The sequence below is a fragment of the Solenopsis invicta genome, chromosome 9, assembly GCF_016802725.1.
Source record: "Solenopsis invicta isolate M01_SB chromosome 9, UNIL_Sinv_3.0, whole genome shotgun sequence".
Lineage (NCBI taxonomy): Eukaryota > Metazoa > Arthropoda > Insecta > Hymenoptera > Formicidae > Solenopsis > Solenopsis invicta.
In genome coordinates this window covers 7,040,795-7,058,562 of record NC_052672.1, presented here as the reverse complement: position 1 = coordinate 7,058,562, position 17,768 = coordinate 7,040,795, and the positions used below count along the sequence as shown (strand labels likewise).

At 34.0% G+C, this 17,768-nt stretch overlaps 1 protein-coding gene across 2 annotated transcripts in view; it reads left to right on the top strand.

Annotated features, from left to right (window-relative positions):
* The first annotated feature begins 4,263 nt into the window (after nucleotides 1-4,263).
* The window catches only part of LOC105198880 (F-box/LRR-repeat protein 20), a 29,725-nt gene continuing 16,220 nt past the window's right edge, over nucleotides 4,264-17,768 (top strand). For both annotated transcript variants that reach the window (XM_011165727.3, XM_011165726.3), the window contains exon 1: nucleotides 4,264-4,451. In XM_011165727.3, coding sequence (XP_011164029.1) covers nucleotides 4,422-4,451 — 30 coding nt within the window. In that variant the 5' untranslated portion in view covers nucleotides 4,264-4,421. The remainder of the gene's footprint in view (nucleotides 4,452-17,768) is intronic.

Here is a 17,768-nt window from a genome sequence, read left to right as displayed (position 1 = left end):
TTTTCGTAGACCATTGTATTTACAAATAATGACTGTTTGGTGTGACACCTTTGCTGCAAAAGTTTGTATTTTTTCGAAAACATGGGTGATGTTGCGATAACTAGCTGATGCTATCTGAGAATGCTTACCGATGTCTTAATGTCTAAATTATAAAAACATTGGAAGAGGATGTGTGATTCTAACAAGATGGTGTCTCATATTAAATAGTACATGAGACAATTAAAAATTTGAGTGATACGTTTCCTGGGAATGTTTAATTTCTCATTTTGGCGATTCCGCATGAAATCTTAATTATCTACTCCTGATACTTTTGTGGGGCTTCTTTTTCGTTTATTTAAAAGTCATAGACACTACAAATTGGATATTTCTGCTTTATTTTGTATAATTAAAAAATTGAGTAAAAAATATATCAATATCACGGCTTATCAATCATATTTCAAAATTTTTAGATAAAACATATGAATAAATAAGATTTAGCGGAATTTTTCTTTCCATCTAGTGCCATTGGTTTAAATTCTAAAATTAACTTGACAGTTACAGATAATATTTTTTTTCTGGAAGAATTTTTAAAGATTGCTTTAAAATATGTTTAAGGAATTATAGTTCTATTTAACATTTTATTAGTAGTAGTTTAAAATTATATTTGCTGAAAAATTTTTATAATCAAAGAGAAAGTGATATTGTGTTTCTTTTCTATTTACATTTTGTACAATAATTTTGTAATCAATACTTTAAAAATGTGCATTAAATATTTAAATATTAGAGAATTTAAAATATTTGTAGTGTAATTTATCTTTTTAAATATATTATTCAATTGATTGTAATACCAAAATTATGAATTAAGTATTTATTATTTAGGATATTATTTATAAAAATGTGACGGTACTGCATAATAAATAGAAGAGAAAAAGGAATGATAATGTTAACTCTTCTATTAAAATAGATTTAAAAAATTGGTTTTATTTAAAAAATACAGTACACTATTTTGTTCTAAAATTATATATATTTAGTCAAACTAAAGAGCAATAATAAAATAAAAATTAAAATATTGCAGAACATGTACAAATGTAGGAGAGACGAGGGTTAGTGTCCACAAAGCGGGTTGGCATATTGGATTGTTATTGTTAATCTTTGATTTTATTTGCATATTATGAGTTCTATTTTTTAAATTTATTTTACTTTTATGTGAAGATCATTTTGTAAAGTTTTTTTTTTAACAAAGAAAGCTACCGTAAAAATGGTCTTTTACATTCCTAACAATTTAAAAAATTTATAAAAACAAAAAAGAACATATTGGGAACTATTGAACCAACAACGAAGCAATTTCGAAAATTTACTGCCGTCAAATATCAACTATTAAGGCCAATTTCACAAACTTTGGTTAATTTAATCGGCTGATTTTTCTATCGGAATTGACCAATTGCATTTGTCATTAAGTAAAATTGACCATAAATAACCAATCACGGTTGACACTTAAACGGTCAATTACGTTAACCGGAGGTTGTGAAACTAAGAACAAGAGTTCAAGAATATTTTCGGATATAAAAAAGGAAAATGATTCTGTCATATTTAAGCATAACACGAACAATTTTAACTTTAATTGAAACGATGTCCAGATTTTAGATAACGAATTGGACTATAGGATGAGACTCATTTCTGAGATAGTCCACATTATCAATAAAAACTGGCTTAATCAAATAAAGCGATATTGTCGGATTTTTTGTTGGCTGCATATATATCTTTCAATATTTGATTTATCACGTACTTAAAAAATTCTCCGAAATTTTTATAGACCATTCTCTTCACTTATATTGTACTTTCACCTCTCTTTTCTACATCCTCCATCACCACTGATTTTTCGATTATCGTTTCCCAATTCTTTCTATATTCATCATTTGTAAGATTACTATGGATGAGCATGTTATCACTGCCTTGTTACTTACTCTTGATCTAAGAAACCTATTTTGCAATTTTAACATTGTTATAACATCGTTACTTAAGTTTTTTGTACTGTCATGTAGTATATAGCTGTGCAACAATATCATAACAACATTATTAACGTTACAGAATAGAGTATATACTTTTGTTTAATTTTACATATCTTATCTTGTTAGTTTTATACATGTTTAATTTTTCAGTTCTTTTATACCTTGTACGATACTTTTATTGATTGTTGTGTCATTATCGTGAGATTTCTTTGTATGCTTAAAATCCCTTGAATATTTATTTATATTGTAACAATCATGCAAGTAATATTTTTTTAAGACAATTATTTCGCGAAATATATTGATTACGATTGGCAATAATGCATAATTTAGAAAAATCATTAAATGCGAAATATTATGACACAGCTGTGTTAAGGCATAAAAAATTAATCAATTACAATCGATTAAAAATCAAACAGAAAACAGGAAATTGTAAACAGACAAATATAAACACAGGATAAATATAAAATGTCAGCAAGAAGCAAATAAGTCCAAATATTTTTTATGTTTCTCTTTTATATGAATTTTCAAAATATTAATGAAAGCCTAAAACTTCGTTCTGGTATACGTCCGGAGAAAAATTACCATATTTATACAAAGAATATCATGAAAAGATATTTCTAGTGAACACCGAGCAACAATTACATTAGTTCTATGTTAAAATTTTGCATTCAACAATGCGAAATATAATATAACAATATAAAGGCGAAATCTCAACATAGATACACTATACCTGATGTTTAGTATTGACTGAGATAAATTTTATATTTTGAAGACTGCGATTTTTGTTTACAGCAATATACAAAATTTTTTAAATAATAGTAAAAGAATTATTGCTTTATATTTAAAAAATATTTTCTTGATTTTATCATCATTAATGTTACAGAAAAGGATAAATGTAAAATATTATAGTATATAAATACACAATACAAAATTCTGGTCAGAACTAAAGAAATATGTACAAATTAATCGTTTTTATTTTATTACAATTTTAAATGGGTCTTCAAAATATTATTGAAAGCCTACAATTTTGTTCTTGTACTTATTATATCCGGAGAATAATTACCATCATTTACACTAACAACGAATGGTTTGAACGTGAGAAGTTATCCTGAAAGTATAATTTTTTGTACTCGTTTGGTTTTTGCAGGAAACCTTTTAATTTTTTTCTCCTAAAACTATATAATTATTGAAACATGCAATTGAAATTTTTATTTTATATTCTACAGAATTGAATTAACATGCGATATATTTTATTTATATAATTATTATTTTATTAATCGCACAAAATGCCAATTATATTTTTTATTCTGAAAACAACGTATCTCTAGATATTTTTTTCAAGCGTTTAAACGATAACGTGCGTTTTACTATCGTATTATACGCAATTAATCGACGATGGTAAAATGCCTATCCGATCGATCATCATCGATTACCTTACGCAATCCTCTCATTGCGCAGTTCACGTAGTGATATCATTCGTTATAATACGGAACAAAAGTTATTTTTTTTCCATTATCGCATCGTTCAATTTTACACGTCCGTCTGTCTGCGGTTTATTGCGCGAAGAACATTTTCGTAGGCGCCCAGACAGCGTTAATCAGCTTCATTATCGCAATGCTCGTTCGGAGATCATTGAGACCTCGCGTGAGGGCCTACGGCTCCTCTTCGCCATTCCCGGCCCCTCGTCCGTAAATTAAATATTTCGGTCGAGTCATAATTGAATCCAGGTCAACGGGTCTATTTCCCGACCGCGTTCTCTCTACCCGAGAGTGCGAATCAAAGCGAACCTAGCAACACGCGCTGATCTTAACTTGGCGCGCGCGCGCCCGCGCGCGCTCGTTCGCTTATTTGGGACGAGGTGCGCTTGGTAACAGCGCATTTAAATCCTGCGTCGATAACAGCGCTACCTGTAAACAGCACCGACCGCATGTGCACATGCTCGCGGTGTGTAGGCGCGCGCGCGCGCGCGCGCACACGCTCTGTTATCTCTCTCGTTTACGGAGCACGACCGCGAGTCGCGCGCGCCTCTGCGCGCCTCTCTCACGTCGTTGCACACAAAGTGCACGTCGCCGTCGTCGTCGTCGCGGCTGTCGTCGTCGTCGTCGTCGTCGTCGTCGTCCTACTCCCTCAAAAATAACGATCCAATGGGAAGCGTGTAAACAATGGCTGCGGGCGCGTCGATTGGCCGCACTGTCGTCAAGTTGACCCGGACGGCCAATCGGCGCGCCGGGCGCCGCGGCGCCGACGGAAAGCGGCGGCGCACGTCCAGTACCCCTCCGTCCCTCCGTGCGATTGCACGTCGAGCATTCAGTAGACTCGGCCATTTCTCTCGCGAAGCGTAGCGACTCGCTCAGCCGCGCGACGGTTTTTTTTTTCGCGACTGCACCGTGCGGGTACTCCCGGAAGTTTTGCAAAATAACGCGACGCAAAAGGATGATACACTCCGGGCGCACCAGGCTCGAGGTAAGTCAACGCCGATCCACGTCGCAATGCCGCGGGCATCCGTAAACTCGGCCCCGCGGAAACGCGCGTCGAAGTGCTGCCACACACAGAGTCCGGGGGGGTCGTGCGTGTTCAATGTTGTCATTGCCGAGGCGAACAGCTGATTCGCTCCCCTGGCCTCCGCGAAGCGCGGCAGCCACCACGGGCATCCTCGTCGCTCGTCTGCCGTTTCGCGTCTCCGTCGTGAGACCAAGACGACGATTACGACCTACGACAAGGACGACGACAGTGGAGGAGGCGTCATGCGCCAGGGCATTCTCTCGTTATTGTGCCTGGCTGCCTGGCGGCTGGATGGCAACACGCTGTCATTCGCGGACTTTTTTCATGCGTATTACGTATATATTCTCATCGACCAGCTGAAGCGACCGTGCAAAGCACGGGCCTAGTTAGAGCTCAAGTCAACCACTCCAGCCAGCCAGCCAGCCAGCCAGCCAGCTCCGTTCTTTGTCCTGTCTTTCCTCTTTCCTTCCGTCCTTCCTTCCTTTCTTTCTTTCTATCTTTCTTCATTTCTCTCTTTTTCGCACTCCGCCTCTCTCCTCTCCTCTCTCTTCCCTCCCCCCCTCCCTCTCTCTTTCTCTCTTTCGCTCTCCCTGTTTCTCTCTCTTTCGTTCTCGCGGTCGCCAGCGGTGGCTACGTCGCCAGCGGTGCGTTCTCGTTGTTAAATGCACGCCTCCCCCTCCCCCCGCGCCCTGGCTACTATCCTCTTCTTTGTTCTTTGCTCCGGCGGCGTCCGAGTAGCGACGACGACGACGACGACGACGACGACGACGACGACGATGACAATGACAACGACGACGACGCGCAAAAATCCGCGTTCTCTGGCGCGCGGGAGCGAACCCCGACGACGACGACGACGACGACGACGACGACGATGATGACGGAAATGACGACAAAGACAACGACGACGACGTTCGAGCGCGCGAACGGAATGTCAATGAGCTCGTTGTTGCTTGCGACGCTGCGAATCTCGTTAGGACAGACAGACAAGAGATGCTCCGGGACAAGTTGCTCCGCTTCGCGCGCGCGTTTCTCGGACGTCGCTCCTTTGGCGCCGCGACGACGACGATGTCGTCGTCGCGACGTTAGGCGCGGAGACACGCGCGCCTATCGCGTAAACAAGCGAACGGGCGCGCGCGCGCGCGCGCGCTCGTGGCCGTGCCTACGAGCGTGATAAAGAGAAGCTGTGAATGAACCGCGTTTCCGTAGCATTACACCTCGCTGTTTTCCAACAGGGATCGAATGAGCCCATGGCTGTGCGTCCTTTTGTGTATGTGTGCGTTTGCGGGAATGCATATTCCTTTATTCAATTCGCTTCAACATTCTTTCTTGTCGTATTACCCTGAAGTTACGAGGCGTTTCTGCGATTAAAAATTGCGCCTGCTGCGTTAATACGCCGCGAATGGTATAATGGATTTTTTTTTTTTTTATTGCGGACTCTTCTCTATCTTGCTGTTTGGATTAGATAATTCGGACACGCTGATAACGCGTTACTGGGGACTTTATTGGGCTGGATATTCAAATAACACGGATATTCGTGCAATTTATTACCACTATCTTTTATGAAATTTTATGTAATTGCCACCAGGGCTCGATATTTACATGTACAATATAAATAATCTACATTACGTGTGTACTATTTAAATTGTGTTTTGTGTCATCTATGTAAACAATCAATGGATTATATTATAGAAGATTCAGATGTCATTATCACAAATATTATTATATAAATATTATTATCACAAATATTGAAAATTATATTCAGTTTTTTAACTTATTATTATTCATTTTTATTACATCGAAACTAAAGTCGGATAGTTTTATATTTTATAACTTGATTACTTTTTCCTGCATTATATTATTCAATTTTTTTTGTATTATTCAACTCCGAAAAAACGATTGGATTATATAAACAAGACATATGATACGATTGAGTGCGTTTTGTTGAAACCCAGCAGAATTCTTGGTTATTATAACGGGATTCGAAATTTTATAATTAGAACGTTTAATAGACTTTATTATAATCCAGTAATTCCTACAAGATTTCTGATTCGCCCGTTTTTAAACAAACGTGCTGGCTGAATCTACCAGATTACTAATCAATGCAACAAGACTCTTTTATCTATTGTCTACATGAAAGAAACAGTTTGTGTAAACATAACATAAACAATACGTAAATAATCCATGTAGACGTAATCTTGAAATTTATCTTGATTGCCACATGCTTTATCACGACATGTCGGATTGAAATTTAATTTCTCAGAAGTAGAAAGTTTATCAGTGGTCTAGAAATAATTTACATTTTACTTAAATGTCCATTTCTCTTCAAAAGAACAATAGTGGTAACTGAAATTGTTACGATTGTTGTACGTGTGCATGATTAACACATTCATTACTCGTAACTATTATACAAAAAACAAAAAAAAACTACAACATACGCACGCGCTAATACAATAGGTGGTATTTTTTGCCGAAGAGACGCCTCTGACAAATCCTCCTTCATTGTTTCTCACCTCTATTTGCAGCCTTCGACCAAAGACGCGCATCGCGCGTCGCGCGACGCCTCGACACGTCGGACGCGACGCCGTATTATTGCAGTCTCGGCAAATACAATCCATTTCTGCGACTGCTATTTTTATTACTTCATTCATGAGTTGTAAATTGCGGAAAGTTATTGGCATGCACAAGCGGGTCTGTTGCGGCCACATGTCGAACATCACGAACTGCCGCGCGCGCGCTTCAACGCGCGCAAAAAGCGTATAAATAATTAAAATATGAAAATGTTCAAGCGCGGAGTTTTGCATTCCGGTCTTTAGATCGTCGCGCACACGCGTTAGATCACGCGATTAGATTTTCAATTAAATCCACCTGAATCGATGATAGTCGGATTTCTTTTTCTCGCGAGTCGACGCGTCGTATCTCCTTGTCCCGTTTCCCGCCTTCTGTTTTCTCTCGCAGCAGCGCTGTTTCTTTCTTCGCCGCCGTCAGTTTTCTTCACGTTTTCAACGCTTGATATGACTCTTTTTAACTGCATCCTGCCGCGCTTTTAGTACACAAAACAAAAACTCGTACGTGTTCAGACTTTGTGAGAGAAAGAGGAAAGGATCAAATTTGCAGGAAATTGTACAGAGCGCCAGCTAAAAGGAACAGATCCATACAGAGTAGTGCCCTACAATTGGCAGAAAGTGGACATATGTAACATTATTCCTTGTGAGTCAGAGAATTTTCCTTGAGCAAAAAGATCGTGGGAGGTCATTATTTTTTGTAACTCATTCACTTCATATGTATACATACGTACATGTTGTTTAATAAGCTCGTCGATAGTAAATCTCGAATTAATTCTTAAATACTACTGTAATGCTACTTGAATTTTCATTAGAGCACTAATTTAAGTTGCATTCCGGTCTTTAGGTTATCGCGCACACGCGTTAGATCACGCGATTAGATTTTCTATTAAATCCAGAGTATAGTTTTTGTGTTAAAAACATTTTTATAGTCCAAAATAATATTTAAAATTTATTAATATTAAAAGAATGTTATATTAATTATACTAATATCTTGAAATCTATGAAATACCAATATTCAAAAATCTGTAAAAAAATATATAGATACAAAAAGTGTATTAATTTGAAAAAAAATATGGCATACCAGGAATTTTGAGTCAAAAACTTAATTTCATTAATCTCATGATGTCGTTCATTTATTATAATAAGGATATTATTTAAGAATTGTCATTTCTGAGTTGTCTGCAAAAAAAGAATTCTGATGAAAATTTAAAGATGTATGTGTCACATCTTAAAGTATTATCAAAAATTCAAACATTTTATAGATTTTATTACGTTTGCGTATTATTACGTTTGAGTGTTTCTGTAAAATTTAAGCATATTTTTTAATTGGATTAAAGGTTATTTAATTTTTTGTTTGTTCTTGATTCTTATATATAAAATCATGTTTTATTAATATTAACACTTATTTACAAATTTGATAAAAAAAGCAGAATTACGACCTAAATAAAAAAGTTTTTACATATTAATAGAACTAACAAATATGCAAAGATTTATTTAGTCTTACTTGTTTAAAAGTTATTAAAATAGGATTGTAACAAAATAGGATTATTGTTGCTGCAAAAACCATTATTAATCAAATTTTTTGTTGTTTTCTTCTTTGTAGCTGGTTTCAGGCTGAAATTCGGACATTTACGATCAAAATTTTGCGTCATTGATTAGAAAGAAAAAAAAAGAATAAATTTAAAGTCTTCAGTTTTTAAATTTTGATAACTTTTAGCTCTTATTGTATATATAGAAACATTCTTAATAAAGGAGTTAATGATACTTTTAATCATTTATAATCAGTAGACTTAGTCGTTACATCAACGTTGTATTTAAAAATTATAAAATTTAATGATTTAAAGTATTCAAACTGGAAAACTTTGTTTTTTTGAGTTGTATCAAATAAATGACATAGTTTTGTTTTGTTATTGTAGCAAACGAATGATATATTTTCGTTTTTGAAAATTATAAGGATGTTTCGACTATACAATCTCAACAAAAAGTAACTTTTGTTATTGAGAACATAACGATTTTTGATATTTTAACATGTATTTATATTCTACAAGAATTACTGTTGGTTTTAACTGCGTAGAATTAAACGAATAAAATGTTTTTAACAAGTTGATAAGATTTTACATACTGTTTGTATATGTTCTTAATTTCGCCGTTAAAAATATCAGACATGATTGTACTATTAGACAGCTATCTTGCGACGTTTCAATGCTTACTTATTCTTGGAACTATGCAACAAATTAGTTTTTAATTAATATCTTTATTACAATTTTTTAAAATTATTTTTTACCGATTAGCTTGATATTTTTTTTCAGTTTTTGTAAAAAGTAAAGACCTTTCTGCGCAGGCTAAATTGTCTCACGTCGGTTATTAATTCTATAAAGTTTGCGTCTGTAAACCTTATATACTCTTTTCCATATGCGACTCCACATAGTTTTTTCTTAACATTAATTGTTGTACAACCGATGAAAACTTAGTACAGTTGAAACGTATTGTCTACGTAGATATAATTTCTTACAAATTTCCTTTAATTGATACGACTTATTATTTGCGACCATTACTTCTCCTTATATATTTTTTCAGTTTTTTATGAATCTCTATAAGAAACCATAGTAATAATTACTAATAATTACAATAATTTTCAAAGAAGCTTGTAAACTGTTTTGAAAGCCTATGTATATTTTTATATGCATTTATATCTCCATTTGTTTCTCACAAATGTAAATTGCAAAATTAGAAATTAGAAATTAGAGTATAAATTTTAATCTCATTTGGCTTGCCTTTGACTTTTGTTATTATTTTTATTTCTGTGTTTGCACATATCGATCTTGAAATTCAATGTTTTATTTACGTATTTATAGATAGGATTCCTAAAACCAAATCTAAAACTTATTTTCTAAATAAACTTCATTATCATCATTTTCATTTATAGCCAACTTTAATTCGCAAAAACACATCCTCAATTTCGGGAACGATTATATTCAGAAACATCATCCGAGAACCCCGATGTATAAGTTTATCTTTTAAAAGAATTACAAATTGTATGTAAAATCAAGAAACATTATTTTAACACTAAGATCTTGCGGTGACAGCATATTGGTCTTTTTCGAAAAGTATTTTTAAATACTACTTTTAAAAGTATCTTTATAAAATATCTCTATCATACCCAAATTGCGACCTTGATTCTATTAGAACATTATCATTTTATCTTTATTATCACCGAATGTCAAACAAGGATAAGATGATACGTGGAGGCAATCGGGTAATGTTTCTGAACGCAGTCTAGGGCTTCTTGGCCTCGTGAAGCGAATCTCACTCGGGGAATCGCGCTGCGCTCGTTTTCCGCTTTTTTTTTCGCCGCGTCTTTTCTTGCGGATATCCGCTTGGACGTACGGTCCGTCGTTCACCGATGATCACGTCGTCGGATATATCCGAACACTGCAAGCTGCATCGTTCGCAATTCTCCGCAATCTAATTTCCTAGCAACACACGCGTTCGCGATTCCGCGAAGAGGAGGATGCACGCGCGCGCGCGAGCGAGTGCGAGCGCATCGACGCGTGTCGTCCGTCACGAACGATCCTCTCTCGGCCGTCGACACGCCGATGCGTCCTGAGATTTCGCGGTATCGAGACCTCAGCGTCTCCGCTTTGGAAAACTGAACAAATACAATATGTAATAGACATATTGTATTTCGTTATCGACGGTCTGTATTAGTGCGCCTCGGTGGTTCCAACTGTTCACATAAAAATGACACGTTTCTTACTATCTCCTCTTATTCGAAAGGCTTCTCTGCATCGTGATTCTGATCAAAATAAGTATCTGAAGTCCCGCGAAACACTTCTAGCGTGAAATACACTAAAAAAAAGTTTTTTGTGTTCAGGCAGAAAAAAATTAATATCAAATCAACAGTTCAATTTTTCATAATAAGCAAGAATATAAAATCGTGTTGGAAGAATTTATAATCTTAAACAGACACAATTTGCTTACATGGAGAAAATTTTTCTCTTCATGTAAACAATAAATTATATCTGTTTACGATTATAAATTCTTCTAAGATTTTCTTGCGTATATATGAAACAATAAATTGTTGATTTTATACTAAATATTTTTCTGTGCAAGAGTAAATATATTTATTTTAACATCACTTTCTTGATTGAAGAAAATATTTTTTAAGTTAAAATAATTATTTTATACCATATAGTTAACATTTATTTAAATCAAGGAAACAATATTAAAATAAATTGCGTGTTTACTTGGACAGAAAAGACTTTTTTTCAATGTAATTCATTTGAAACTTTCTCAATTTTCTCATGTTTACAAATCACAATTGACTATTGTAGAAGAATCGGGATAGATGCCAATTGTCTCGAGAAGTATCTAGAGATATTCATTATTCGTAATGTTTTTATCACGGTTTATTATTAGCCAACAGATTCTATAGATGTCTGAGTACTTTCTAAGATAAACCTGCCTAGGCACCTCGTCGACGCGCTTCCGTGACGGGCGATGCGATTTTTCGCGAGGGCAAGAAGCCGTAACGGCATATCAACGATACGATGCAACGGGCGATGGAGGTCGGTACAGCGAGTGGGCTGTACGTACGTTTCGTTACGGATCTATTATCTACCCGAGAACTGTAAACATGCGTCTTTAATGCGTCTTTTCTTCTCTTCCTCCATTGCCAATCTTGATCGATCTCATGGGATCGCAGAATTTTCATTTGATTTTATTTAACGTCCTGCAGAAAAAGAGAAAGAATGCGTGGGCGTGTCTGTTTTGTAAACATGCAAATTAGATAATGGTGTAGTGTTATATCTTATTAGTGGATAATTTAGGTTGTGATTCTTAATTGTGATTTATTTTTAGGTTATGTTTTATTTATTTATTGCTGTATCTAACATCATATAAATAAATTGCGAGAAATTTGAATTATTAATCAAGGATGTGGGCGTTTGCGCGGAAATAATCTAATGTGTACGGTGTAAATTATGCTTGACGTGTCATTTATGTAAATAATAATCTGTGGAGCATCGAGGATTCAAATTTTATCAGAAATAGTAGAAATTATATTCCGTTTTTTAATTTTTTATATAATATATTTTTATTTTATCAACGTTAAAGTCATATACAGATACTTATTGATGCAATCTTAAAATCCATTCGATTATTTTTTATCAGGTTTGAAAAGACCTGGGTTTTTTTAAAAAGATTAGCTTAGTGAGGATTTTATTTTTTATAATTTATTAATGATTAACAAAATTTGCCATTTAATTGATAATTCTATTATAAATTAATTTCAATTTTATATACGAGGCATTCCATTCCAAATCGACCATTTTTTTATTAAGGTTTTGACAAAAAATAATTCCATCATGCATGAGGTCTTAAAATGTTAGTTACGTATAAATTAATTTATTTTGTAAATTTGCTCGCAAAAATAAAAAAAATAAATTTTTAATTAGAATTAATATTTAAACGATAAAAATTAAAACAAAAATAAAGAAAACGATTTTTTTAATACTTTAAAAAATCGGAAAAAATTATTTCATTAGGTGGATTTTTGTAGGCGCAGTTTTTAAATGAGTCCAGCCCAACTCTTTTTTTTTCTGTAATGTCTAATTTAACAGTTAGTTATTAATTTAATAATAATTGATATTGCGTATATTATTTACACGAAAGAGATTCGTGTAAACATAACATTATTAATATGTATTAAATAATCGACATAATCTGGAAAACAGTACAATTTTGATATTAATATGTTTACGATATCTGATGGGTATACATGTATGTGTATGTATATATGAAATAAAACATAAAGTAATATATATTTAAATAAATTCGAAAGTTTTTTTTCATAACAGAGTAATTCGAATCGATTAAAAAATACAATAGCGAAATCTTAAATATCTCCGAGGCGTTTTTTGCTCAAAGACAACTATTTCATCCGGTGCGCTATTCCTTTCGATATCCTAACTTTTCACGCGAAATAGTTTGCATAGTTTCATTGCACTTGGAATTTCGTAACAAAATCCTGCAACAAGAAATGGGACCGTTCGAATATCTGAAAAAGCGTGATACATTTTCCGATCGATGCAATTAAATATCGCCGCGTTTTTTTTTTTTTTTTTTTTTTTTTGAAACCGTATTAGATCTCCCGATTTCGATGATCTATGGGCAGGCGACATTGAATGGCGACATAGCGTATTACGAAGATATTGCTCGAACGGGATTTCGAGAAAATCGTGTGGTGAGAATGGTCGCGGCAGATAAACACGTAAACAGAAATTGCAGAACGCGCGCGACACATTCGAAACGCGCACGCGGAATGACGTCGCACTGCATCATGCTCCGACGCATGCAATAAAGTTTACCGAAAGCTGAACGTGCTGAAATCTTCGACGAATTACTGGCGAGAAAGTAGTAGATCTCGGAGAAAAAAAAAACGGTCGCTCTATAGTTATTGAACTTACCTCATGACGCTATAAAAATGATAAAAATAATGTGACAACAGCGTGAGTAAGTAATAAATGTCTAAGAAGTGTTAAATCAATATTGCAATAAAATTTATCGAAATTCAATAATACTTAACACACTGCGTAATTTCTTTTTTTAGAACACGTTTAACGATTTCAATTTATAATTTAAAGTTACGCTTAAAATTCTAATTCATAATTAAACGAAATATAAATAGAATTCTACAGATACGAAGCGTTGTTTTCCATTTTTTTTATTTTTTATTTTTATTATTATCGAGTCCGACAGCGATTTCTTTTATTGCAACGTCCTTGTTTCTTTTTTTTCTCCGGTTGCGAAGCGGAGATTCTTGACGACCGCATTGATCTTTCGCGCTCGCGACCGTGATACCGCTCGTGGTTCTCCCTGATAGAGATAAGGAATAATAGAAGGCAATCGTATCGGGACCGACGGCGGCGTCGCGCGGGGCTCCTCGTCTTCCCCTCGACGTCGCCGTCACGTCGCGTCGCGTCGCGTCGCGTCGCTCGCGATTTGCGCACTTTGTTTACAGGCGCGCGATCCCCCGCGCGCCCCTGTTTGTCTTCCGCGTTTAAAGCACACGTCCGCGGCGCATATGTTGTGTTGCACAGCGGCACGGCGGCTGTGTGTATTTAAGGCGAATGCCGAATCGATGACCGCTTATTTTGCCGCTTTTGAGTTCGCCCGTACGGAATCCTGCGCACACGAAATCGGAGAAATAGCAGCACGAACCTAAAGAACGGAATGACTCTTCGCGTTTAGCGTAGTTAGTTAACTTTCCGGAGTTGATGGGTCTATCTATTAGTGCTGTCTACCGTCGTTTATAAATCTTAAAATATTGTTACTCAAAAGTCTGATTTAATCAAATTTTATATATATATATATATATAAATGTATATAAATTTACGCAAGTAGTATGGATTTAGAAAATATCATTTGCTGCTAGTAAATGGTTTCAAAAAGTAAAATTATTTCTTAGATACTTCTAAGCGATTTTCAACTTTTTTTGTTATCTGTTCAAAATATTATAAATGTTTTATATACAAGTTTTTTATATAGAAAAAGTTAAATCTTAGCGCTGCTAAATCGATGAGGAAAACAATTTATGAATAATAATGCATGTAATGTGTATATATGCAAATGTTATTACTTTATTATACTTACAATAAAGATGTAGCAGTGCCATCTTTTCTTACATTAAAATTTTTTTTTTATTTAATCAATAAATTTTAACCTTTCCAACATAATTTTTTATTTAATTACATATATATTTTTTTTTTCTCGAATTATTGTCCAATTATCTTTAAAAGATAAAATCCAAATGATATGTACTTTTGTATTCCCATTGAAAAGTCTTTCTAATCCAATTCAAGTGGTATATTTTAATGAAATATAAAATTTAATCATAATTAGACGAAACGAAATACAAAGTAAAAAAATTAATTGAAATAAAAAAATTTTGATGTAAGAAAATATGACGCTGCTAGATATCTTTAATTGTAAGTACCATAAAGTAATAACATTCACACATATAAAGGGCAGTCAAATGAAAACGAGACAGACTGTATAACACTGTGTTATATACTGTGTTATACAGTCTGTCTCGTTTTTATTTGACTGCCTCTTATACGTACATATACTTAGGTTTTTTTGTATAATAATTTTTAATGTACGTACCACTTAAGTTTTATATTATCACTTTATTTGATTAAAAATGAAGTATGTAATACGTTATATAATTAAATATGTGATATAATTGTTTTTTCTTAGAGGATACATAACTTGGCCTTCTTTTTACCTTTTTGATTAAAGATAATTTTGTACTGTACAAGTTATGTCATTATGATTCCTTGAAATCAATTTGTATTTGCTAGTGGATATAAATTACACAGGTCTTACACAGATTTAGCGTCAGTAACTATGTTTTATATATATATATATCGATATTAGCTTGGGAGAATTAAAAATTATTGTTTGTGATTTTATAAAACGATACACTTAATGAAACGCGAAATGTATGTTCGTAATGAATTCTTAAATCGATAAACAATAAGACTATTAATTCGTTCTCATTGGGATTTGCAGACGTGATTTAATCTTCAGCAGGAAAATTTGCGGTGCGATACGCCGACCCATGTGTGTCTTAACTTGTTTACACCGTTGCAGGCACAAAGACTGTCTAATCTCGAGTACAAGCGATCAGCAAAAAGTTTATCAAAAGTATCTAAGTTACCTTTTCTGATACAGATATTACATATTTATAGATAATTTTAGATCTGACACGAATTGTCGTATGGTCATTAAACCGATCGCGATAAATCGAGTAGATATTTTTTCCATCAATACGAAACGACACGTTTATTTAAAATAAAATTTATTTAAAATAAAATTGGCTCTGCTGCGGAAATCACAGTTATTTCGGATTTCCGAAGATACTAAATTTGTTTAAAGGAAAACTGAGAGAAAATAATAACGTTTGAACTACAATACGATTATAAAATAGAGATTGGACCTTTGACCGGTTATTTTGGTTATTTTGCGCTCGCCGCGCACCGAGAATCATTCCTGATTATACGAGTCATAATTATTCACGAGGCTGCACTTGTAGTTTATCGTTTAAGGCTGAAACGCAGTAGCATATCTTCGTCGCATCGATGGCCATCGCCTCGCCAGGCCGCCTTCGTTATCCTGTGTAATTTTATGCAGCGCTTGCATACTTCATGCGATAAGGCATGGAAGTTTGAAGAGCTTGCCCTCGCGTCTGCTCGCGATCTGTGCACACGGCCATTATTGATAAAAGCGCTTCCAGGCTTTATTTCAAGGACTCACACAATGACGAAATAGACGTATATCCCAATTTCGCGGCCGAAGTAAAATAAACCCCTCGCGCGCGTTACCTCGCACGCAAAATCCGCGAGCGAATTGATCATTTCTAGCTCAAGGCGGGCACGTACCAAGTAAACTTCGCGTCTGCAAGATTTGTCTATTAAACGCCCGTTTAACGCTGTCTGCAGATACCCGAGATTCTTTTTGCATGCGTAGATCGTGATTTATTGATCGGGCATTGCTGAATGTAGAGATTCATTGGAAAATTTAACGATTTAAATTCATAAAAGAATAAATTGACATCGAGGCTGAGAATCATGAAAATTTATAATCAAACGTAAACAGTTGAAGTTATTCGATAAATTTTCTAATGTCGTTTATAATCACACCTGCATGATAACCTTGTTTGGAATGTCACATCGTAAAACTACATATAAATTAAGCAACTTTTTGTTTAATTTTTTTTTTATGTTATAGGTATCGTCATCATTGGCATAATAATTTTGTTATTAAGTTTACAAGAATATGTTGCAAAAGTATCCTTATCCAGACGGCAGGAATCTCGCTGTATTAAAAAAACATTTTATTATTAATTATAATTTTGCAATTGGTTGAGCCACTAAATTTTGAAGAAATTGTAAATACAAATTGTAATAAAATATATTAGTATATTCCAAATTTACACTATTCCAAATTCTTTATTTTTTGATACGTATTTATGTAAGACAAAGGGGGATAAGATAACGAATTGTTAATTCTTTGGTGTATGTTCATAAGGAGGAATGACATAATTGTAATTAATATTTTTATTTTTTTAAATCACAATGTTGTATGGCTAAAAACATAGGCAATAATGTATTAATACTTTTTATATTGTAATATTTATATTGAATAAATAAATAGACATACTGTGTATAAGGTGATGAATGTCGTACACCAGTAAAGTAATTTGTACATTATTTTTTTTTTTTTATCTTAATATTCTAACTCTATATAATTTTAATAATTTTATTTTTGCAAATTACGTAAATATTTTTCATTCCATTTATATTTTTCTTCAATTACAATGTAATATGAAATTAATATAAGTATATTATAATAAATCTCTTTTATTAATAAGAAGTACATTTTTAACTTTACTCGACTATTTGTCATCTTATCGACATATTAAAAATTATCTTGCATATGGAAGCAAGATGACGGAATTGACATTAAAAAAATCTAAATTTCAAAAAATTCTAATTTATTTAACAGCTTTTTTGCAGATGATAAACCAGGTTTTAGTAAATCTAAAAGAAAATATGTTATTATTTTTACATTATCAGAAATTAGAAAAAATCGACAAACCTTATCAGCGTTACTTAAAGATAACCGTTGCTATCTTATCCCTCTTTGCCCT